Source organism: Echinops telfairi, unplaced genomic scaffold, assembly GCF_000313985.2.
Source record: "Echinops telfairi isolate 266 unplaced genomic scaffold, ASM31398v2 ScPeMD7_3509;HRSCAF=4178, whole genome shotgun sequence".
NCBI classification, from domain to species: Eukaryota; Metazoa; Chordata; class Mammalia; order Afrosoricida; family Tenrecidae; genus Echinops; species Echinops telfairi.
In genome coordinates this window covers 1,112,006-1,128,551 of record NW_022107407.1, presented here as the reverse complement: position 1 = coordinate 1,128,551, position 16,546 = coordinate 1,112,006, and the positions used below count along the sequence as shown (strand labels likewise).

The 16,546-nt window shown below is 35.0% G+C and overlaps 1 protein-coding gene across 1 annotated transcript in view; it reads right to left on the bottom strand.

The window, feature by feature from the left end:
* Positions 1 to 16,546, bottom strand: part of RYR2 (ryanodine receptor 2) — an 805,653-nt gene that overhangs the window by 184,301 nt on the left and 604,806 nt on the right. The window contains exons 61-64 of the mRNA XM_045294222.1: positions 11,329 to 11,452; positions 10,583 to 10,698; positions 6,346 to 6,410; positions 4,018 to 4,139 (exon numbers count right to left, since the gene is read on the bottom strand). Of these exons, the coding sequence (XP_045150157.1) occupies positions 4,018 to 4,139; positions 6,346 to 6,410; positions 10,583 to 10,698; positions 11,329 to 11,452 (427 nt within the window). The remainder of the gene's footprint in view (positions 1 to 4,017; positions 4,140 to 6,345; positions 6,411 to 10,582; positions 10,699 to 11,328; positions 11,453 to 16,546) is intronic.

Here is a 16,546-nt window from a genome sequence, read left to right as displayed (position 1 = left end):
AGCCCTCCAAATCATCCACACTAGCTAACACCCCATGCCAATCCAAAGAGAAGCCATTCCAGCCATCACATTCAGGGTGAGTTAAGTATGACCACATATAGCAGGCTAGTTTGTATGGATCATAAATGATGCTATAAATATCCAAATGGCTCCCTAACAGGATAAAAGGTTTCCCCACCCTGCTGACAGACAGCCCTTCTCTTTGGGTTTCTGAGGCAATTTCACGTTTAAGGGAACAGACAGCCTCATATTTCTCTTGAGTAATTGGTTGGTTTGAACTACCTGCTTTTGGTTAGCAGTCCCATACTTACCGCAGTGCCTGATAAAAAAGACAAATTTTATCTTTATCTTCCTGTGTCATCTATTTTCTGGGCAGTTACTGTAGAGACTACATGGTTCGTTATGAAGCTCTGGTCTTAAATTTCTCTAAAAATCTCCCTTAATCAACCTTAATTATTAATAAACAATGCTATTGTATAGTATTGTTCCCTTCTCTACCAACATGGTTGAGAATGTGCAATGCAGCCACATTTTCTCAGCTTTTACTCAATGCTCCATTCAAACACTTCTCTGAAATTCACCACTGACTTCCACTCAACAAATATAAGAACCTCTTGTTCAGTTTACTTCTCAGAACGCTCTCTATGGTACACAGCATGGCTGATTACTTAATTTTTAAAAACCATGCACTACCTTTGGATTCTCGATTCTGTTTTAAGTAATTTTCTCTTGCTCTCATGCCTCATCCTTCAATAGGTAATTAAAGTTTACCTCTTCTTCTCCAAAGGAGTTCTGATAATTATTGTTTTCTTTAGAGGCAGCAACATCATGCTGAGGCTCAAAGGGTGCTTGAAACTACAGCACCACAGAGAATTCCTTTCTACTTGCCATATTTGCTCATGGTCAACTGCGGTTTCTCTTTTCAATCTCCCTGTGTCCCACTCTTCTCTTCATATATCCTCTACTATCTCAGAATTTCTTATAGGACTCTATTTTACATTCATCATAATTTATTACCTATGTGCATAAATTATTATCTGCATCCATCTGTCTACTCTGATGTACTTCTCAGTTCAGTAAAGCTTGGAACTGTGTGGTGTGTGTGTGTATGTACTTGTGTTCATTCTCCAAAGACACAGCAGGTGCTCAAAATGATTTCTTGAATAAATCAGTGAGCGGCAACAGATTTGAGCCAGTTCAGCTTTTGCAGTCACCTTTATTGCAGTGATAACTGCTTGTCTCCCCAGCTTTCCCACTCTGCTCAATGCTATTTCTGCCAGAACTCTTCCCAAAGCTCAGTTCTCACCTTTCTCCTACTTTCAACACTTCAGTGGTTTTAAAGGTAAGGGAGGAAATAAGGGAAGGAAGGAAAAGGAAGGGAAAAGTTTTGTTTTGTTTTAAAGGAAAGAAATCATACCTTATGCTGGCAGTTTCTGCTAAATCATTAGTGACTGCACATTATGCTACCTACATTTAGGAAAACAGTAGCCTCCCTCAGTATCTGATCTTCGTACCCTTCAAGGTCAATTTTTAAAGCCACGACTTTCACAATCACCCAATGTGGTCACATTTCGTTTTGAAGACCACAGCCTCTCTTAGTGGACTACTAATGAAACTACATTCATCGTCACAAACTTGTTCTTGCCAGGCACAGTCTTGGAGTGCAAGGACCAACTCCTACTCTTCATTGCAGACAGTAATGCTTACGTTATACACAGTAAACAATAAATCATTGCTAGTGCCACAGAATAAGCGTCTAAATATCTAATGAAGCAGAATGCTTTTAGTTGTAGAGAAATTAACTAAAGCACACACAACCACTGTTGTTCATAATGGTCAGTGTTTTAAAGTGTTCCTGTGAATTAAAACTACCATTGCAGTGTTTCTCTTGTGTATGCAGGTAATTTTACTTTATTTGGTAGAGTAGGGCCAGTTTTACTTATTTTAGCCCAAAACAATATAGTGCTTCAGATTCACCGAAGTTGTAATATTTCACTGAAATGGCAAGGAATCAACATTTATAAATAATCATTTATACATAAATATATGTATCTATTATATATACACAAACACACATACATACGTACATATACAATCATAGTGATTTCAGTGATCCTAATGCAACACATCAGAGAAAACATTTGGTTGTTTTGTTGTTGTTGTTGTGTGTGTGTGTATGTGTTGGTTATTTTGAAAACACAGTCTAGATAATTATAAAAGATGTTTTTATTTTAAAAACTCACAAAATACACTAAAAATAAAGAATATAATCTACAATAGAGTACCCAAATTACTAAAATTAAAATAATCCCCTACCAGTAATATACTATGGCTTCAGATTTATAGCTTTAAAAAATTTGAAATACTATTTTAACATATAGTTATGTTCTTCTTTATGATTTTGTAAGTCACTACATATATGTGTACATCATAATTTTAATGGCTGAACAGAAGTTTGCGTATACATGTACCATCATTTTTTTATCCATTGCCTTAATATTTTTTTTACATCCTTGAATTCTTCTCTGAAGTTAAATTCTATTAAGTTAATTTGGAACTTAAACTTGTGACAACTTATTTTTATTATTCTCCATCTCCTATGTGCTGAAATTTTAAATGATGTGTGTTACTTTTTTTAAAGGTTAAAAATGGTAGAAGCCAAAGTTATCATGTCCCTTTGAATGATGTGAAGAAAATCTGTAGAGGAAATCATTTTTAAATGGTGGCTGAAGTTCTGCTACAGGCGACCCAGGGCACATTAGCCAAAGCTAGCATAAAGTATAATGCTCCTCAGGTTTATTCTAGGAAGGATAAAGTCAGTCAGTAATGAAAAAGAAAATAATTTTGTGATCACTGAGTAGGCGTTAGGTAAATATGAAAACAGAGTATAAATAATAAAACACAAAACAAGAGAAAAGGGAAAGAAAAACAACGTTTTATTTTCATTTTTCCTTATTTTATCTTAATTATTTTTTTTGTTTATGTATTCATGACATCTAAATTAACCAAGTATCTTGGAACAAAGCTTCTGTTAGAAAAAGTCAACTGGACAAGGGGGTGTAAGAAGTCTTTCCAGAGTCCCCAGTTCCAAAGGTCTGATGGGAACCAGTTCATGGTGCTTCCCAGACCATTGTGTGCACACCAGAGCTCACAGGGAAGACCTGGGCGGGGCGGCGTGTGTGAGTGTAGTGGAGAAAGGCAGGTTCTCTTCGGGACGGAACATCCACCAAAGAGTATGAAGGAAGGAGCACGTTTTTTGAAAGCAACAAAATATCTACTTCAGGTAATACAGTCTGAGATAACAAAGTGTCACCCTGGAATTTGACATTAAAATATTACTATTATTAATCATTTTTATTAATACCTTATAAAATTATTATTTGAAGTTGTGAAACATTTTTAATATTGTTACAAATTCTAGAAAACTTGACTGGCCACCTACCAGATGGTAGCAAAATATACAACAAATTAGAGGAAAAGGAAATGTTTAGGACTCACTTCTAGTCCACATCCCTAATGTTATACATCCATAAGTGGTATTTCTCCTCCATCATTTTGAAAATAAGCTTCCATCCCCTGCCTCTCTGCTGTAATGGTTAATATAGCACTTCCATTCCTTGATTATAGGCACGCTATTAAGGTGAAGCCCAGAAAAAGCTCGGATTTTTGCAGAAATGACAAGTCAAAACAAAAATCATTAAAAGGAGCATTTATTAAAAATACTAATAGACTCATGTATCTATAGCCTCTACTTGTGGATTTTACGAGTTCTGGATATTTTTCTATTGATCCTATTCAGCATTCTATTTATCAGCTAAATAAGGAAACTCAGCATCTAGAAGGCATACATCAGCTTTTTAAAACTGCCCACCTTGCAGTGCCTGATTCCAAGTAGGCAGGAAGCAGGGCAGGTGGGTAGAACACACTTTTCGCACTCTCACTTCAAAGTCCCGAGTCTCTTTCACAAATTCACAAACGCTTAATTCAGACAACTTCTTTATGCTTATTGTTTTTTACCTTGTGACCATTTCCTTCTCTTTGTTTGATGCATGTCCTCCAGAACACAGAGGCCTGCTTGCTGCAGATAAGAAGTACAAGCGGTGATTTTTGAAATACTGGTCAATTAAAGGAAGCACGACCTGAAAGAATGGAAAGGAAAACAAGTCAACACAGTGGAATTTGCTAAGGGCTGAATGAATGCCATGGTCTCCCAATACCCATAGTCATGAATTTTAGAGCATTTCAGGCTAAATGTGATTTCAATCTCACTCCACCATCATCAGTGTTGTGTGTGTGTGTGTGTGTGTGTGCGTGCGTGCATGCGTGCGTGTGTGTGTGTGTGTGTGTGTGTGTGTGACATAATAAGGAGCAAATAAAATATCCAATGAGTTGGAAAAATAATTTTGATTATTTTCATATGGTTGTTCAGTTCTTACCAGGCTCAAAGATAATGATTACCGGTTTTTGAGTCTCTACTACGGCTGCGGCATTATTGTTCAAACTGAATGACTGAAAGTTATTTAATTTATCCTAGTAAATACTTTGTATGGTAGGTGTCATAGCACCTGGTTTATAGGTATTGAATTGGAGATACAGAAAGGGAGCGACTCACAGTCACATTGCTAGGTGCCTGCCTACACACAGTTCTTATTATCTGGTCTCTTTCAATATCTGCTTACCATTTCTGCATGGTAACCTGGGTAATTTTTGTCTACGCCATCTCTTCACTCTGTTCACCTACACCAAAGGCTTTGCACATGCAATTCTCACAGTTTGAAATTAACTCTACTCTATCAGATGTCAACCCAGTTCAACTTTCAGATAAGCCTTTGTAGATCTTTGTTGGTGTGTGCTACCTAACCCATAATCCACTTCATAGTGACCATAGATGCTAGAGTAAAACTGCCATAGGGTAATCTTTAAGAGAGCCATCTGCTACACCTTTCTCCTAAGGTGTGGCTGGTGGGTTGGAATCCTCCACTGTTCAGTTAATAGTTAAGTACTTTAACCATGGCACCATCAGGAATAAATAAAACCAAGGCATTTCTCTGTTCCCATAATACCATGTGAAATTCTTCATTTTATATGTGGAATTTTAGACTAAATTTTTCTCTCAAAAGTCCATGAAAGCAAGAGTCACTCCAGGCTTTGTTTCCAGTTATTGCTCATGCCTGGCCTCTGTGACCACTATTTAGACTGTTTTGTTTACTATAGCAACCACAAGATAAATATTGTTAAAAGGTTAAATGAAAAATGTAATGAAAAGAATAATAAGAATTGACATTACTGATAACCACACTCATTTGTTTATTACACATTTTCCCCAACCATGTAAGGTATCAAATTAATATACACTAATCTTATAGTCAGAAAAAAAACCACGTTTTTACTCATCTTCCTTGAAGCTTTCACACTGCCTACACTTAGTAATTAGCACATAGTAGGTACTTAGTAAATCTGCTGAGTGAATGTGCCATACATCAACAAAACTGCATGAGGTATTACAACAATACTCACTAGGGGTACTGAGTATGCAGACAATACAATATGGGGAATTCATTTGAAGGGTAAATCATTAGCAGTCATGTATCAAGAATTGTTGATAACTCACTCACAGGGAAGATTACATGCTACTAGGCACTGTATATCTACGGAAAAACAGGTAATTGCCAATTTTCAGCCCAGGACAAATTTCAGATCATTGGTATAGAATTCAAATACTGACTGGAAATAAAAAGACACAAAACAAACTTCCCTTACCATAAAGCTAACCATTCTTAAAATGGAAAAACCAAATATATTCAATAAAATTAGGCTGTTATTTAGAAAAACCAAATATACTCAATGAAATTAGAATGTTATTTTAAAGTCCATGAAAATGTTACTATTATCTAAAATAGTGTTGCCTAATAAAAAAGCAGTGAAAGGAAACTGATAGCAAGCACTATATCTCAAAGTTAACTACAAAGTTATTATACACAGGAAACCTTCTCCAAGGCCACTGGTTGTCCCGACAGTGTCCATGATTCCTGTGTTCAACAGAAAGCCCCAGAATTTGGCTGGGACACTCAGTGACTTTTGCTCAGTAGATAGTAGAAAAGCTCAACTTTTAGTTCTTCACATCCATTCCTTATTAGCTCAGGAATGACTCCATCCATAGCACAAATTATTGCCACGTTTAATGAGCAACAACAATGAAATATACTTTCCTGCCTTGAAATATTCACTTGTAATGAAGTTCATATTTGTAGGTAAATATATTCTCAAAGGAGGCAATGGTCTAAAGAATATAATTTTCTAAACAAACATTCTGAAGCAAAAACAAGATTGAATTGTATACTGTACTTTAGCAAAGAACTTGATTTCTTGTTCATAAGGGAAATGTTCTCCTTTGCTTCTACTGCCACCATCTGTATAGATGAAGAAAGTTTAGATATATATTTCCACATCAAACATTATACGATATTCACCTGAACTACAAAGTCTAAAATGCATTGTGAAAGGTGTTATACACTGAAACAAAAGCTAAAATTCAACCAAAAGTATAAAGGCTAAATTTGGCAATAAAATTTTAAAAACGAATTTTAAAAGCACAATTGAGTTACAGCCAATACATGTGGTTATGTGCACAAACACAATTTTGTACCTCTGAGCCTTTTTATTAATATGAAAAGGGTAAATTGGAATAAATGTAAGTGAAAAAAAATTGTCAGCAGATTTTAATGTGATTGTCACCAGGACAAGAGAGCTGAGTAATCAAATTAGTTAGATTTATTTTCCTTGAATTTTATATATGACAAAATGTTTCATATTTACCATTTGATGTGTATACTTCAGTGACATGAATTACGTTAATCATGTTTTAAAACTATCACCACTATCTGTTTCCAAATACCCTAGAGATTTCCTCTTTACCTTCCCAGTTATCCACTGCTGGAAACCATAGATAAATCATAGTCTTCATATATTTTCCTAGTCTAGATATTTCATATAAATGAAATCATACAGTATTTGTTCTGTTTTTAAAATTGTTTTATTAGGGGCTCATATCACAATCCATACATACATCAATTGGGTAAAGCGCATTTGTACATTCATTGCCCTCATCATTCTCAAAACATTTCCTCTCCACTTAAACCCCCGGCATGAGGTCCTCATTTTCCCCACTCCCTCCCCACTCCCCCCCTCCCTCATGAACCCTTGATAATTTATAAATTATTATTTTGTCATATCTTGCCCTGTCCGACGTCTCCCTTCACCCACTTTTCTGTTGTCCGTCCCCCAGGGAGGAGGTCACATATAGGTCCTTGTAATCGGTTCCCTCTTTCCAACCCACTCTCCCTCTACCCTCCCAGTATCGTCACTCACACCACTGGTCCTGAAGGGATCATCCGCCCTGGATTCCCTGGATTTCCAGTTCCTCTCTGTACCAGTGTACATCCTCTGGTCTAGCCAGACTTGCAAGGTCGAATTCGTGTCATGATAGTGGGGGCGGGGAGGAAGCATTTAGGAACTACAGGAAAGTTGTATTTTTCATTGTTGCTACATCGCACCCTGAATGGCTCATCTCCTCTCCGTGACACCTCTGCAAGGGGATCTCCAGTGGCCTACTAATGGGCTTTGCGTCTCCACTCCACACTCCCCCCATCATTCACTATGGTAAGATTTCTTTTATGAGAAATTAAGTTCACTCGACATGATGCTGTAAGTTTCATCTATACTACAGTATGTATGACAGCTTCATTTCTCTATGGATAAATATTTCCTTGTATGTATGTACTGCATCTTGTTGATTCACTAACCTGTTGATGAATACCTGGGATGCTTCCACCTTTTGTCTATAGTGAATAGCGCTACAATGAATATTGGTGTACAAGTATCTTATCAAGCCCTGCTTTCATAAATTTTAGGTATATTTCCTAGGGTGAAATTGCTGCCCATGCAGTAATTCTCTATGATTCATCTACAAGTTTGTTCTACTGTCTTGCCTTAGGTGCTGCTGTGATGCTGGATGTTCAGCCACCGGTATTTAAAATACCAGAAAGTTCATCAATGGTGGAAACATTTTAGTGGATCTTGCGGATTAAGAAAGACTAGCAAAGAAAACTTCCATACCTATTTCTAAAACTATTGTCTAGGAAAACCTTATGAATAACTATGGAATGCTAGAGAATGTTTCTCTAAGATTGCAAGGCAAAAAACACTGAAGACAAGATGCCTCCTCCAGTAAAGTGCACTTGAATGAAGTGGATGTATACAAGATTTTAGAACCTTGGTTTGCTGTGCGCCGTGACTCAAAATGAGAAAACACATTAATTAATAATTAGAGGGTAGAATGCACAAAATATGAATCAGTAAAAATTGGAAATGGTCAAAGATTAAGTGGAATGATTGAAGACCAGTATCCTGGGCATTAGTAAGTTGGAAGGGACTGGTATTGCCATTTTAAATTGGATAATCATACATTCTCCTTTGCCAGAATAGACAAACTGATGAGGAATCTGATGTATTCATTGTTAAATTGAACATTTTATAATCTTAAAATATAGTGCTGCTGATGAACAATTCACGTGGATATTACCGGATAATACACAAAAATCAAGCCAACAACATCTGTAGAAAGAGATGGGGTTCTATATCATTGCTCAGAATAAGATCAGGGGCCAACTGTAGAACAAATCATCAATTGCTTATTTTTAAATTCTATTTGAAGCTGAGAAAATTAAAAATAGTCGAAATAAGGCCTTGATTAAATTCTCCCTATATGTACAGACCATCTCAAAAATAGATTTGACACACTGAACACTAGTGACCAATGCTAGATGAGTTATAAAATGGCATAAAGAATACCATGAATGAAGAAAGCAAAAAGTCATTTAAAAAGATGGAAAAAAGAAATGACCAAAGTGGTCATCTTCAATGTAGAAAAGGAAAATCAAAGGAAGAAATGATGAAGTACAATAGGTGGACCACAGATCTCAGTGCGTGGCTAGGAAGACAGAGTACCAAAATAAAATATAAACAACCTCTCTCAATTGCATTCTACAAATGATTGAATCTATTTCTATAACTTTGTTCTATAAATCATGCCAGCACAGACTTCTATTGTTATTATTTCAAGGGATTGAAAAGGAGCAATCTTTTTCTTTTATTCTACATTTTAACAAAAAAAAATGTTACATGCAAAATTTGAAAAACTTTCAACAGATGATGAGCCATAATATACTAAAATTTTTTTAAAGGAACTATATAATGAGTACAATAATAAGTCTAAATCTAAGTAAATTAAAGATGAGTTGCAAAAACAGTGAAGTGAAGAATCAAGAGAAAAATCACTTAAATATTTAATTCATAGGAACAATAAATTAAAATAAAACAGTAACACCAAAAGAATTGACATTTACCCATCTCCTGTTCCCCTAAGAGAGTTCTCATATATAATTTGACTTTTCATGGCCATTTTAAACTAGTACATGAAAATTTGGAACTGTAAGGATTGATTTTGATGTTTTTTTATTATTTTAGCCTTACTATCTTTTCAGAATTATTTTATAAGACCCTGTAGAACGAATAAAATGTAGATATATTCACTTTGCGTAAGAATGTTTCAATCCCTTACAATCAAATACTACATATTTCATTAAAATTTTTAACACAGAATGAACATATTCCCTTCCTAAAATATGTTTTTGTTTCTATGTAAAGGAAAAACTTTCTTTGTCTCTTTACCAAATGATTACTCTTCTGTTCCCTCTTCCCCACTGTATTTCAAAACGAGAAAAGGATCTCACGTTGCTACCTTACCAGATCTTATGTTGCTCCCCATATCAGATCTTTTGAAATGTAGAATTGTAACTGAATTTTAACTTTATGAATATATATTTTTGACTCAATATTCACTACTGCCTTGCTTTTGTCTTTTCGTCAAATTTCATCATTTTAGACTAATTCAGCTTTAAGTCATAATGAACCAGAAAAAAATTTGTTAAATTTATAGTTATATGAGTTACACAGTGATTACACATTTGTGTTTGTACATTTGTTATTGTTGTTTGGTTTGGTTTAAAGAGATGGTTAAAAAGACAGACTAAGGCCAGTTTCAGAGAGGGAGATTCTGTTAGAATGGTGCTTAGCTGGAAAATCTGCAATCAAATTTAGGAAGCAGAAAGCTAGGAACAAGAGACTATCAGATATTGAAATTCTGCAAACTTTAATCTAATTCTGTTCCAAAAACTAAGAATAAACCCTAAGTTGGAGGGTGGCGGGGGTTGATACGGTAGAAACTAGAGCCCTTCCCCGGGATCTAGGTATGGGGCCCTGAGTTAAGGTGCTAGAAGACAGAAAGTACAAAAATAATGAACATTTAGGGAAAAATGAGAGTAGTAAAGAATATAAAAACAGACAACCAGAAGACACTATTCTTAAAGTGACCAAAATATAATTCCTTATATATGTGGTATCTTCAAAAGTTCATGAGAGGGGAAAAAAAAACGAAGAGTCCCATAGAAAGTACATTTCTATACCTTGCTGCTTGAAACTTTAACAAAATTGTGGCTGCTAAAAATAGGACCATGGCACCTACCAAATTCCAGGATATACTGATGGGCTTCATCCACATAGCGAATGAGTTGTTGGAGAAAACTATAGGCAAATCGTTTCTCAATAGAAGGTGTATCCAGTTCCAGGTCCTTGAATCCTCTGGAATGGCAAAAATAGACATGGAAAGTCATTTTTTTAAGTCAATTGTTATGACAGAGTATAATTGTCCCAGAGGTTTTCCTCAACACTGCTCTTTGAGTTCACCAGATCTTTTCTCCATCTGAGCAGCTAGTGGGTTTGAACTACCAACCTTTGGGGTAGGAGCTAAGTGTTTAACCATGGTGTCACCAGTGTTCTTTAAAAAGCCTATTGGAAAATGAAATTTTGCACAAAGAAAAATGTATAAACTTATTTAAATGTATCTGGTATTCCTGCAGTTGAAATAAAAAATGAGATTTAATTTTTAAAGGAGACTTTACATTGGATATTAGAATTGTAATTAACAACAAAATTATAGTGCCATAAAATGCCATCTTCAATGTCACGTTAGCTTAGGGATTTTGCCTAAATGATAGATAGGGATTTAATGTAAGCAGCACGAGGAACTTGCTTGTTAGATGTTAACAATTAAGAGCATGGATGTTTCTGACATGTGTATTTTAATCATACAAGGCAGAAGCTTAAAGTTAGTTTAAAGATCACTGGAGTCATCTGTGGCCTAAGAGGTGATGATATTTAAATATTCCATGTTCTAAAAATAATGTGTAACTGGAGTATATATGCTTTTACCTGGATACAGCATACCCATTGATCTGCAAGTATTTGAGAATATCTTGGGCTTTTTCCCTGTCCTTGGCTTTTTCTTTGGCGGTCAGTGTATCATACGGCACCAGTAGGGGATGATTTCCCCCTCCTAAAAGATATCAAGACAAGTACACCACATAGCAGTTAGAAAATTTAATTTAAAAGGAAAAATGGTGACATAAGAGGACCAAGATGAAGAAACATGGGTTAGAGTCAGGAAACATTGTCTCTGGATTGTATCCTTTCATTGCACTTAGTAATCTGTATATTGAGCAAACAATCTGTAACACCGGACTGCATGGCAACCTACAATATAAAGATGGTCCAGCCATTCTTGCAGAAAGGAAAGAAGACGGAAAGCACTTATGAACGAAGATAAAAGACTACAGCCTGAAGTATGGATTGCACTTCAATAATAATAATAATAATCCTCACAACTGGAGCAATAGGCAACTTCATGATAAGCACAGAAAAGATTGAAGTTGTCAGTATTTTCATCTTACTTGAATTCAAAATCAAGGCCCATAGAAGCAGCAGTCAAAAAATCAATGAGCACATTCCCTTGGGAAAATCTTCTGTAAAAAAAAAAAGCAAACGCTCTCTTACATTTTAAAGAGCAAAGCTATTCCTATGGTGTGACTAACCCACACTATAGTGTTTGCAGCACATCATATGCATGTGAAATATGGGCAATGAATAAGGAAGACTGGAGATTAGCTGCCTTTAAATTACAGTGAAGAATTTGAATATACCCAGGATTTTCACAAAAATGCACAAATTTATCTTGGAAAAAGCTTAGCTAAATGACTCTATGAACTTGAGAATTGGAAGACTTCATGTCAGATGCTTTGGATCTGCTATCAAGAGAGACCTGGCCCAGAGAATGACATTATGTTTGGTAAAAGTAGTTAAAAAAGAGAAGTCTAACAGTGAGATGGTGTGATGCAGTGTCTGTACCCAAGGGCTCAAACATAGCAACCATTGAGAGGTTGGCACCGGACCTGGGAGTATGTCCTTCTGACAGCACTAACAGAAGCAACAATATAATATGACCACAATACAGAACTTGTGAGATCCCTTAATCATAGAGCGCACAAGGCCTTACCCCTAGTGTTGGTTAATGTCCTATTAAATTCAGGAAACCTCTTCACAGGAAGTCTAGGTTTATGACTTCCTAGAGGTCATTAAAAGAAGAAAATAACTTGTAAAATCAAGTGATAATAACATCAGCAATCACTAAAAAGTATAATCTACACGTTCATTATCCATTCATACAGATTCTGAATGTAGAGTGTATAGACACTACAATATGTACAATTGGATCTAGTAAAATTATAAGGCATGTTTAAAAATTTATACTTCATTTTCTACCTCACAAGAGAGAAAATATTTGAACATGAAATTTTCATGAAACCAAGATCAAAGAGTAGTTTATACTCCTATTATTTCTGAATATGTCAATAAAAAATATACTTGGATATGTTCGACTAAAATTGTATTCTTCTTAAATATATAATTAGCATAAGATACATTTATTGGGGTGTTTTGCCATTTTAATAGGGGCTCATACAACTCTTATCAAAATCCATACATATATCCATTGTGTCAAGCACATTTGTACATATGTTGCCATCATCATTCTCAAAACACCTGCTTTCTACTTGAGCCCTTGGTATCCGCTCCTCAGTATTCCCCTCCCTCCCTGCTTTCCCCTCCCCCCTGAACCCTTGATAATTTATAAGAGCTCTAAACTATAAATGCTAAGTGAATGTCAGAAATAAAAATATGAAAATAAATATTTCATTTGATTTATAATGAAAACACAGAGACTAATGAATCAATATGAGTCCTTGAAAATCCCAAATGTCAGATTTTCCCACAAAAATAAATAGGCAAACAAAAATGCAAAGGAGAATTTTTATGTTTCACTAGAACTCGAGTGCCATCTACAGAAAGGTATTCACTACCCTGAACTTTCTGATCTTTAAGTGCACCCTACCATCACAAGTAAAAAAATGCACATTAACTTCCAAGCTAACAAAGAAAGAGTACACGATATAAAACTATCAGTTAGTCTCTTACAGGATATAAGTCAAGCTTGTTCAACAAAATTGTCAGAAGACAAAGCTAACCAGCATTTTATGACTAATGAGAAGGATTTAAGACGTTTCCAGGTTCCAGATAAAATTGAGCAGAAAAAAATTCATGACAAATAAAAGCATTTAAAAAATTTTAGAACATCTAATTTAATTGTTTTGGGACTTTCACCTATTAAGAGCTATATTATAATTGTATTATAATTAGTCAGACAAAACTATGTTAATTTGACAACTTAATTTATATTCCACAATGATTTGGAGGTCAGACAACAGTCAATTAGGGGGCAGAATGGAGTGCTGGGAGGGAAAAACAGGAAAAAAAACAACCCAAAACTTTGAAGTCAGCCAGCTGACTGGGTCCTAAATCCGTGTATGTCACTTAATAACTGACGGAAAGTGGAGAGTGACCTTGCCCCTCCCATATTCTTCTCCCCCATTTGTAACACAATTATAAATACAGTTTGTGTTAGGAGGAGCTAGGATGGAAGTAAATACAAGAAATAAATGAATATGGAGGAGGTAATTCCTAGAATACTTCCTCAAACCTACTAGCTTTGGAATGAATCCATGCTAAAGGATAAAGGGCTTGGTATTAGATCTCTCTGTGGCTTGATGACAGAGCATTACAATACAAAATACATAAAGTCAGCAAATGAAAAAGTAAAAGAATACTTGATCCTTATATATTTTAAAATAATTTAATAGGATTGTCGAAATACACTGCTAAGGAAACTACAGAAAGGTATTTCCCCCCTAATCTCCTTAACAGTGGTTGGACATGTGTTGGCTATCGAACTCTAACAACTGAACAAGTTGCAGAAGAAAGAAGTTACATTTCAGAAATGACAAGTACCTATGACTTCAAATTTGTATGTTGTTTCTAATCTTATCTTTCCTTTCTATGATTCACTTCTCTATTTTTGAGTTTCAAAAACCCGAGATCCAGTATTGCATACTTCCACGTTTCCCGGATTTGTCTACCATTGTAGTCCCACAGAGAAGTTTATGACGGGGTCCACGGACTGTGAAAACTGATCACATACTGCAAGTATGCAAGAGGAATTCAGACAGATACCAGCTGGGTGCAGAAGTATGGAGGTCTCAGTATGCCTTAAAGAAAGCCTTGAACCTAGAATACCTATATATTTGGCCTAGAAATTAAAGCAAATGTTAATTTTCTAGCAAACCTATTTATAAAAGCAGTACCCTTACTACTTAAAATTTATTCACAGTGACTAAACAAATTAAGGGTGGTGGGGAGAAATAGATTTTTTATCTCCCATGTATTCTGCTCACGTTGCAAATAGTTCTTTTAAAATTCTTACAGACAATGTCTTTTCCAGAATTTAACTAAGTATACTCTATTACATATTTTCTGGACAACAAGCTAGACAGCTAGTCAGACACTAGTAGGGCAGCGAATCAGCAAATATTTATGGAGTGATTCTACAAAAATAGACCTAACCCTGGGTCAGATTTTGTAATAAAGCAGTTTGGTATGTGTAATCTGCTGTGAAAGGAGACCAATTGTTCTCCGTAGCAATCTTCATGACTACTACTCTGCTTCTTAGTGTTTAATATCTGGTACTTAGAATTTTACAATCATGATTACAAAAGAAATATGGATACAGTACTAAACTCTAGAAGATTATATTCTGGTTGGGGGAAAGAAAATTTTACAGAAATGTTCAAAGAAAGCAAGTACACATAAAAGTTATAAACAATATGTGTTTAGATTATTGCTGAATAAAACAAAGAGGTAATCAGTATAGGACATAGTCAATTTAAAAAAATGAGGAAACATTTGAAAATGACTAAGAGAATAAGAGGTTATTTTACTATTTTAAAATACAAACAGGAAAAAAGAACTTGAAAAAGTATGTAAGAAACCTTAACAGTAATGGGGAGATCAGGAAGTGTATATAAAAGGTATGTTGATGTTTGGATGAGTGTTAGCAAAGGAAGGCTAAGTAGTTAAGAGACCAAATATATTTGAAAAGATGCACTTACATAGTAAAATGGACGAGAGAGATCTAGAAAACCTGGAACAAGGAAAGCTATACACTGTGATGTCATCAAAAAATTTTAAAGTAAAGATGCTACATACTTATGTTCCAATGGCATGCAAGTTTTTTTTTAATTATCTAATGTCAATAATGTAGTTTATTACAAAAATGCATATTAGGTTTGTAATCACTTAATAAAAACAATGAAACAGTTCATTAAACTGATATACACGCATATATATGGGGAATATTTAAGAAAATGTTCATATTATAGGTTATCTGTATTGGTTAACACTTTCCATATTTTTAATTATCTTGGGTATTCATCTTAACATATATTGTCTACATTGATATAAACAAATGTTCTATGTATAGAACTATATATAATTGGAATATAAATTGTATTAATCAATATCTAGGATCAGCATGTTAAAGTAACATCTGGAATTTATACTACTTCCCTTAAATTTGTATATATTTCTTGCATTTTTAAAAATACATCCATTTATTGAGCCTATAGTGACCAAAAGTCCTCACCAGACATGTTACAATAATGGATAAGAGGGGATGAAATAAATTTTAGGAGAATCCATCTCCATGTGTTCTCATGATTTAAAAAAACTGCCTCTAGAAGTTACAGTGATTAATGGGTAGAAGAAAATGTCACAGTGCTCAGACCAACTGTGCCATCTGTGGGATATGCCAATAATTTTATCTTTGTCCTCGGTTCCGAGAGACGACCTCTTTGCTTTTTTTTTTTTTTGTCTGCAATGGACTTTTATTTTAATTTTGAGGCAAATCATTTTAGACTTTCACTTTACTTAATTAAAAATATTGCTTAAGATGAATAGACAAAACTTTATTTAGTAAGCTAATTCCCCATAGGTAAGATGTCAAAGCAGACATCCCAAATATTTACTTTCTTTTAAAAATTCTATCTTTTTAAAAAATTATTTTATTGAGGGCTCGTACATTTCTCATCACAGTCCATACATACATCCAATGAGTCAAGCACTGATGCACATCTGTTGCCCTCATCAATCTCAAAACACCTGCTCTCCACTTCAGCCCTCAATATCGTTTGCTCATTTCCCCCCT